The sequence below is a fragment of the Verticillium alfalfae genome, genomic scaffold (genome assembly GCF_000150825.1).
Source record: "Verticillium alfalfae VaMs.102 supercont1.1 genomic scaffold, whole genome shotgun sequence".
Classification (NCBI taxonomy): Eukaryota; Fungi; Ascomycota; class Sordariomycetes; order Glomerellales; family Plectosphaerellaceae; genus Verticillium; species Verticillium alfalfae.
The window spans coordinates 2,608,247-2,617,088 of record NW_003315038.1 but is presented as its reverse complement, the minus strand read 5'-3'; the positions used below and the strand labels follow the sequence as shown (position 1 = coordinate 2,617,088).

The following is an 8,842-nucleotide window of genomic DNA, read 5'->3' as shown; positions in this document are numbered from 1 at the left end:
AGCCGTCTTGCAGGCTGAGGCGATGTGTCGTACCGCGGACGTTGCCGGGGGGCCAGGCAATGTCGCCGGACGAGGCCACGATGGGTTGCCGGGGCCAATCTCGGCGGCCGAGGTAGAACTCCTTCTGAAGCTTGCGGCCCGCCATAGGAGGCTGTGATGATGTCGCGGGAGCGGTAGAGCTTGACGGTGCCCATGGCGGCGACGACAAGGGCGAGAGAATCGGTGGGAACGCCGGCGCGCAGAGCGGTGTAGCAGGGGTCAGGGTTGGGGTCGAACTCGACCTTGAAGCTGACCTCTTCGCCGCGCGCGGGCTTGGGGGCGACGGCAAAATCGTCGATGAGCGTGTACTCGGACAGGTTCTCGGGCTGATCGTTCTCGTAGACGGAGAGGCTGCCGTCGGCGGCGAGGAGGGCAAGGTAGGTGTGGCGTGTCTCCTCGTTGTGCTTAATGGAGAAGGAGCGGTAAGGGGCCTTGTTGGAACGCGTCTCGAACGCGGGCTTGCCGGAGAGGGTACGAGAGGATCCAGCGCTGAATCGGCGGCCTGGGGCAGCAGAGGGGTCTTCGGCCCAGAGCTTGAAGCGGCCGTAGCCACCGAGGGAGGCCAGCAGATTCGGGTAGACGGTTGGAGGAAGCCACTGAAGCTCTAGAGTCTCGCCGCCGTGCGCGCCCCAGGTGTCGCAGAGGCGCCCAGACGCCGTCCTTGTGGCGATTGAAGACTCGAATCTTGCCGTCGACGGCGCCGGTCGCGCAGCGATCGCCATAGGCATTGAAGGCGACGGATTGGACTAGGTCTCGGTGGCCGTGGGAGAGGTTGAGGTCGAACCCGGCGCGCTCTTCGGCGACAAACGGCGGTTCTGGGGGATGAGCCATTGCGTCGGCTGTGTGACGATGGTGATGTCGGTGATCAATGACCGAGGTTCCTGGAGGTGCAGGAGAGAGCAGCAGCTGCAGCTGTTGGAGCTCAATTGACAGAGGTGACGTCCAGTTGTAGCTTGTAGCTTGGGATGCAACCCCACGCTGCAGGAGCCTCGACGCACAGGCCTCGTGACGATATGAACCCCGGGGTTTCAGGAGGCTCTAGAGAGACCCCCATGAACCCCCATTAGATGAACCCTCATACATGAAGTAGACCCTCCCTGTGACGATGATCATCAGGAAGCTCTCAGCCTTGTCCGTCCGTTCCTTCAGACACATATCACGTTCATTCTACATCAAAGGCTTCAAACACCCAAAGACACGCGATATCATCTTTGACATAATATACACCTTAGACATAGAGCACCATGAAGGGCCCCTCCATAGCTGCGAGCATCCCCCGATTGAAGCTCTCCTCCGGCCATGTAAGCCACCCTCCATGCTTACCAAGTCCCTACTAACATCCTTTCCCAAGTACATCCCTCAAGTCGGCTTCGGCCTGTGGAAGGTCCCAGCGGCCCAGACCGCCGACGCCGTCTACGGAGCCATCAAGGCCGGTTATCGCCACATCGACGGCGCCTACGGTTATGCCAACTCGGCCGAGGCAGGCCAAGGGGTCCGCCGCGCGATAGCCCACGGGCTCGTAAGCCGAGACGACCTCTTCATCACGTCGAAGCTGTGGAACAACCACCACGCGCCAGCGCACGCGACGCGCATGGTAAACGAGGAGCTCCGCGCCTGGGGCCTCGACCAGCTCGACCTCTACCTCATCCACTTCCCCATCGCGACGCAGTGGGTCGACCCCTCCGTCTCGCGCTTCCCCTCGTGGCACGCCGACGCCGCCAAGACGCGGCTGCACCCGCGCGCCCGCGTGCCCCTCGCCGACACGTGGCGCGCCCTCGAGGCCCTCGTCGACGCGCCGGGCGTCCGCGCCGGCCCCGTGCGCTCGATCGGCGTGTCCAACTTTGACGCCCAGCTGCTCTACGACCTGCTGACCTACGCGCGCGTCCCGCCCGCCGTGCTGCAGGTCGAGCACCACCCCTATCTCGCGCAGCCGCAGCTCGTGGCCGTGGCGCGCGAGAGCGGCATCGCCGTCACGGCCTACTCGACGTTCGGCCCACAGTCGTTCCTCGAGCTCGGCAACCCGCGCGCCGCCGCCGTGCCGCCGCTTATGGAGGTGCCCCTCGTCAAGGCCATCGCTGCGAGGCATGGCCGGACGCCGGGCCAGGTGCTGCTGCGGTGGTGCACGCAGCGCGGCATCGTCGTCATCCCCAAGTCGATGCGGGCCGAGAGGGTGCGGGAGAACCTCGACTGCTGCGGGTTTGATCTCGAGGCTGGGGAGCTGGAGGCCATTTCAGGACTGGATCGGGGTTTGAGGTTTAACGATCCGGGCGTGACGCATGGCGAGTCTGTCAGGATATTCGCTTGAAGAGATGCCAACGAAGTAGAGGGGAAACCCTACGGTTCCAGCGTGGCCATGGCCAGACAGATGTAGGATCAGACGAACTAGTGGGCACTTTCACGACGATGGCGCAAGTACATTATCATCATGAAGAATTATTGATTCAAGCTTCAACTCCATACTTGGGATGTTTGCCTCAACGCTATCTAATCTAATGCAATGCCTAACGTTCTGGACTCACCTTTTGACCGTCTGCCTCGCTCAGCTGACGAAACTTACCTGACAACTCTCTTCCAGGCATTCCAGCCTGTTCCTCGAGACCCCTTCACATCAAGAAGACGACGCCTCCGTGTCCCCCTTGTTCTCCTTGAAAGCCTCCGCATCAGCAGCCTTCCCCGGCCCCTGCTTTCCTTTTTTGACGCTCCGCCACTCGACGCACAAAGCACACGCCAACGTCACCAACGCCAGCCCCATGCCGGCCAAGAAGATCCTCGTACACGCAAAGTTGTACGCTGCGACCACAACATCCAAATCCTCTGTGGGCACGACATCGTGCAGATCCGTTGCGCCGCTCTGCACAATCGCATCGGGGTCTAGGCCCGGCACGCTCGATAGGCGGTCAACGAGGAGGTTGCTGAGAATGGCCTGCCCCACGGCCAGGAACACGGCGCCGCCGAGCTGCTGTCCGAAAAAGGTAATGGCCAGACCGGTTGATACATCCTCGCGCGGCAGGACCGTCTGCACGGCCAGGCCGACCGTCTGCATGCCGAAGCCGAGGCCGAAGCCCGTGAGGAACTGGAAGCCGACCCAAGCGGCCGTACTGCTGCCGGGGTGGAAGGTGCTCATGAGACCGAGACCGACGGCCATGACGGAGGGGCAGAGGAGCATAGCGGGGGTGTAGTAACCGATGCGCTGGGTGATCAGCCCCGACATGATGGAGGAGGCGACGAGGCTGAGGACGAGTGGGAGGGTGTAGATGCCTGACTGGACAGGATCGAAGCCTTTGACAGTTTGAACTGGACTTGGTTAGCCAATGATCTATCTGCAAGGGGCCCGAAGAGAACTGACACCACAAGGGCACATAGTAGACTGCCAGCATCATGGAGCCGGCGAGGAAGATCATGAAGAAAGTGCCAGCGAGGACGGTTCGTTGGGAGATGATGCGCACGGGGACCTGAGCTGTGTCGGGCATGAAGATCTGGATAGCAGCAAAGGCAGCAAAAGCCAGGGCGAATACGACAAAGAGGGCGATGATACGGCCGTTGCTCCAAGCGTAGGTCGCGCCACCCCACTGCAGGGCCAGCAGGAGGGCGACGATGGAAGGGACGAAGAAGAAGGATCCCAGGGGGTCGAGACGGGTGATGTGCCTGGTCAACGACACGGGCGTCGAGGGCTTCTGGGGCGCCTGGAGCATCAAGAAGAGGAAGATAAAGGCGACACCTCCGATGGGCAGGTTCATGTAGAAGCACCAACGCCAGGTCGCGTTTCCAGCGAACGCGCCGCCGACGAGAGGCCCGAGGACAGCAGCGACGCCGAAAACCATGCCAAAGACGCCCTGGAACATGGGCCGCTTGTGGAGGGGAACGATGGTGATGAGAATCATCATGGAGCCGGTGAAGATGCCGGCGGAACCAAAGCCGGCAACGGCGCGACCCGTGATGAGCACTGCCGAGTTGGGGGCAACGCCGCACAAGAGGGAGCCGATCTCAAAGACGACAATGCTCGCGAGGTAGACGACCTTGGGGCTGTAGAACTTGTAGATGCGACCGAAAAGAAGCTGGGAGGCGGCGGTGGTCAGCATGTAGGCCGAGCCGTACCAGCCAATGTCGCCGAGGGACTGGAACTCGTCGGTGATGCGAGGGATGGCGGTGGCGATGATGGTGCGATCGAGGGCGACAAGAAACATGGCGACAAAGTTCGAGGCCATGATGAGCCAGAACTTGAGCGTCTTGGGTTGGTAGTTCGTCTCGGCCTCCTCTGTGGGTGGGCTGGCGGCAGTGAGAGGGGGAGCAGGCGGTCCATGAGAGCTGACAGTCGGGGAGCTAACAGTTGGGGAGCCGACAGTCGAGGACCTTGAAGATCCCATGGTCGTGTGCTTCTCGTCCACCACGTCGAGACTCGACTTGTGCTCGGTCGGTATCGTCGTCATGAAAGCTATTGGCCAAGATCAAGATCCAAAAAAAAAGGCGAGGTCAGAGATGTGCAGGAGAGAACAAGTTCGGCCCGCATGAACGACAGCCAGCAGCAGGAACGGAGGAAGCAGACGGCGTCAAGTTGGTCTGTTTGGATTGCTATGAAGACTAGTGACAAGGCCAGACGCCGGCACAAGGAATGAGACAGAGGAAAGAGAGGCTGAAGAGTATACATATAGATGCTCCCTTACCTTGCCTGCAGCATCGGAAGGCAGATCCCCCGTCGGGGCTCCGTAAAGGTTGCCTGTCGACGACGAGGGGCCATACGGCTCGCCGTCGGGTGGCAGAGACATGGTGAGGTAACCGAGCGGGTATCGAGAAGGGCCCGGATGATTGATGCCTGCTGATTCACAGATGGAAAGAAAAGAGGATGGATGTCTGAGCGAGACAGAGTGCTGGTTCGGGACATGACATGAGGGAAGGAGTGGTACGTGGGTTAGGGGACTTGTAGTACGAAGATACATATAGATTTGACGATGAACGAGAACGACATGTTCTGGGTTGAGCCACATACGAGTGGAGGGGGACGAGTGTGCCATGCATGTATTCACTGGTGTGGCGTCGGGGCACCAGACCTAAGGGGGCTTAGCGGGATCGAACCTCCAGGCCTGGCTCGGTCCCGAAGGAACACACAAGTAACCGACATTCCCCATGTTTGCCCATGATTGCCTGGACCGTACCTTTTTCTACCCGACACACCGCCGCCGCCTTGACTTGGACACTTCGGGACCGAAACTTTCCTCTTCCCTTCCACACGAGCTTGGCAATCTCGCCATTGATGCAGGCGCGCGAGAGCCACAGCAGAACGAGGCACCGAAAACGTGCCCACCAGTGCACAAGAGGCGCCACGACAAGGCCAGCCAGCCAGCGGAAGCAGAGGCCACACAGCCATTCCATCAAACCGGGGGCAAATCCCATCAGGCCATCATCTCATCTCACCTGGGCCCTTCGTCGGCCTGCCTGCCTGTTTGCCTTCCCTTTTCGGCGAAAGGATCGGGTTCGCTTTGAGCTGACAGTGCCTACACCGGCTCTGGTCTGTCCAGCTCTGCCTACCTAGGCACCTTAGGTAGCCTCAGATAGACGTCGACTCGCCCCTCCGTTCGAACATTCCATTTCTGCCCTCAGATATTAGGCGACAGATAGAGATCAGGCGGACAGACAGGCGACAGACGGCAGAGGGATCATCGAGCGCAACAGAAGACGCACTCGATCGATACCTGAACCCCCAGCACGTCACGTCGCCCGTATCCCGCTGCATGCCTTCGTCCTTGCTCGCCAATCACTCTTTGACTGTCGACTCTGCGGATACCCGCCGCCCGCACGAGCCCACTGGTCGTCGTTTTGCCAATCCACTCTTCCTGTTCCTGTACGACATTTCACTCCAGACTCTGCACGCCCAAGCCAGCCCTGCAGCTCTGGCATTGAGTCAGGAAATCCCCATCCACCATCCACCACGTCGTCGTCCAGTCTTCAGCGAGCGCGAGCTCCTCCTGGCCATCCATCCTCGGGACCGAGATCGATCGTCGCGCCGGCTCCACTCGCTCGACGCCGCCTTGCTCTGCTGGGCAATCCCATCCGCGTCAATCTCTCACTGACTGATCTGAATCCCCTGTCTGCCACGCATCGCACCCCATCCGCGCGCATCCCCCGAGGACTGTCCACCATGTCGGGCCACGACCCTGACCAGGGCCCCAGCCACGGTCCATACCACGGCCAAGACCATGGTCAAGCTCATGCTCATGCTCATGCGGCTGCTCCCGCTCAGACACACGTACAACAGTCGACACCCGCGCCTCCACAACCACAACCACAACCACAACCACCGCCACCTGCTGTCACCACTGCCGCCGTGCCTGGGGTCCACCACCAAATACCGGGCACCATCCCCGTACCCATCGGATTCCCCCCCGAGTTTGATCCCAACGCCATGAAACTGACTCGTGGCACCTCCTGTGTCCTGTGTCAGCAGAGGAAAGTTCGCTGCGACAAGAGAAAACCATGCGCCAACTGTGTCAAGGCCCGCGTCGAGTGCCGCGTCGTGCCGCCGATCCCCGCTCGCCGGCGCAAGAAGCGACTCCAGGAGAAGGACCTCATTGACCGTCTCAAGAAGTACGAGACGCTGCTCGCCGAGAACGGTGTCAGCGTTGACCCCATCGCCGTGACCTTAGAGTCTCCATTCATGGCGGCGTCGTCGAGGTGGCCGATCTCGAGAACGAGCTCGAGGGGCTGCACACCTCGCCCGATGGCAGTCAAGCCTCCTCCTCCAAGACAGGTGTTCGGTGCCGGCACGCACCGACCCGACAAGTGAGACATAGCCCCTCCCTCCCCGCGAAGTCGCCGAGCCCTTCCGTGACCTCATGGGACCCTCTCCTGCCCTGCCCTGCCCTGCCCTGCCCTGCCCTGCCCTGCCTCCCTGTCTCCCTGCCTATACCGTGAATGCTGTTGGCTAAAGCTGATCCTCGTGTGAAGGGTGCCCTACAAATGGTTCTTATTCCACCGAGAAGTATGTTGAGCGTGCCGTGACCCCATCACAACAACCAAGTGTCCACCCATTCTTACGCGTGTCCAGTTCCGAGCGAGCGAGGATCTCATGAGAGACTCGTCTGACGAAGAAGAGCTCGATGGCTCGGCTGTTCATCGCGCTTTTGATACGATGTATGAGCATCAGGACGGCTTCCCCTTCATCGTCGGCGCCAACCGCGAGACCTCCGTCTACCACTATCATCCTACGCCCGTACAAATCTTCGAGCTGTGGCAGATTTACATCAACAACGTCAACCCGCTGCTCAAGATCACGCACATTCCTACCGTGCAGGGGCTCGTCCTCGAGGCCACCAAAAATCTCGATGATGTCCCCAAGAACGTCGAGGCCCTGCTCTTCAGCATCTACATCATGGCTGTCCTGACAATCGATGACGGCCAGAGCAGGAAGCTCTTCGGCGAGCCAAAGATTGAGCTCCTTTCCAGGTACCACAAGGCAGGCCAGCAGGCGCTGGTCAACGCTGGGTTCATGCGCACCACCGACATGATGGTACTGCAGGCCTATATCCTCTTCCTCGTAAGCATCTGCCTCGCGATTTTGCTTCACATGTACACGAGGTAACCCAAGCTACAGATAGCCATTCGCATGTTCATCGATCCACGGCAGATTTTCTGCTACGTCGGCATCGCTGTTCGAATAGGCCAGCGCATGGGTCTCCATCGAGATGCTCAAGTCTATGGCCTGTCCCCCTTCGAGGTCGAACAGCGCAGGCGGCTCTGGTGGACAATAGTCGGGTACGACCGCCGCATAGGCGAGATGACGGGCTCGACGGTCACGGCCCTCTCGACCATTGGCGACTGCAAACTCCCTCTCAATATCAATGATACAGACCTCCACGCTGATGGCAAGGACGCGCCGACCGAGCATGCCGGCCCGACAGAGATGCTCTTCAGCCTCATCCGCGCTGAGCTTGCCATGGCCATCAGCACCGACGCATCCAAGGATCCTCGCGTCCCTATAGACAAAGACAACCCCATCGCCTCACGGCCTCTTTCCATGGTCCGCATGGCCGGCCCCGGCGGACAATGGTACACGCTCGACGGCTTCTTCGCTCACATTGAGGGCACGTACCTTCGTTACTGCGACCAAAAGATACCTCTCCACTTCTTCACCCTGACCATGACGCGACAGGCCCTCTGCAAGATGCGCGTCGTCTCATTCCTCGTCCGCCTCGCCAACAATGACCCAGCCGCGGCTCTGAACGAGCACGAGCGTGACACGCTGTTCCTCGAAGCTACCCAGATGATCGAGTACGACAATATCGTCCAGTCGGCCGAGAGCCTCCGCGGCTATAAGTGGTACACATTCCTGCACTTTCCTTTCCCGGCCTACATGTTCCTCGTCACCGAGATGCGGCAGCGGACAACAGGCCCGCTCGTCGACCGCGCCTGGGACGCCATTACCAAGAACCACGAGCTCCGCGGCCTCATGAATACTCTCCACAACCCGATGCACCTTGCCTTTGGCAACCTCTTCGTCAAGGCCTGGGACGCGCGCGCGGCCTCACAGCGCCAGCAGGGCATCGTCCAGCCGGTTCCCTCGTGGATCGATCGCCTGCGCGAGCGCGCCGATAAGGCCGGTCGCGATGGCAAGCGCCCGCGCCGGGACCCTCTGCCCTCGGCGCCGCCCAGCGATGGCAGCCCCGCCTTCGTGCCGAACCTCCACCAGGCCGGCCCCATGGGCCCCACGCCGAGGCAGTCGGTTGACTACCCTCAGCCCCTGCACCAGCACCAGCAACATCAACAGCCTCCGCTCTGCAGCAGCAGCAGCAGCAACCGCTGCCGCACCTCG

At 60.8% G+C, this 8,842-nt stretch overlaps 3 protein-coding genes across 3 annotated transcripts; 2 read left to right on the top strand and 1 right to left on the bottom strand.

Moving 5' to 3' along the window:
- Nucleotides 1-1,354: 1,354 nt before the first annotated feature.
- Nucleotides 1,355-2,344, top strand: VDBG_00802 (NAD(P)H-dependent D-xylose reductase; the record flags this gene model as incomplete). Its single annotated transcript, XM_003009074.1, has 1 exon — nt 1,355-2,344. One exon carries the CDS (start codon nt 1,355-1,357, stop codon nt 2,342-2,344), a length of 990 nt encoding a protein of 329 aa, XP_003009120.1.
- Nucleotides 2,345-2,647: 303 nt separating this feature from the next.
- Nucleotides 2,648-4,802, bottom strand: VDBG_00801 (aflatoxin efflux pump; the record flags this gene model as incomplete). Its single annotated transcript, XM_003009073.1, has 3 exons — nt 2,648-3,333; nt 3,386-4,445; nt 4,701-4,802. 3 exons carry the CDS (start codon nt 4,800-4,802, stop codon nt 2,648-2,650), a joined length of 1,848 nt encoding a protein of 615 aa, XP_003009119.1.
- A 1,370-nt stretch (nt 4,803-6,172) lies between these two features.
- VDBG_00800 (fungal specific transcription factor domain-containing protein) lies at nt 6,173-8,757 on the top strand (the record flags this gene model as incomplete). Its single annotated transcript, XM_003009072.1, has 5 exons — nt 6,173-6,813; nt 6,979-7,012; nt 7,079-7,567; nt 7,625-8,630; nt 8,720-8,757. 5 exons carry the CDS (start codon nt 6,173-6,175, stop codon nt 8,755-8,757), a joined length of 2,208 nt encoding a protein of 735 aa, XP_003009118.1.
- Nucleotides 8,758-8,842: the final 85 nt, after the last annotated feature.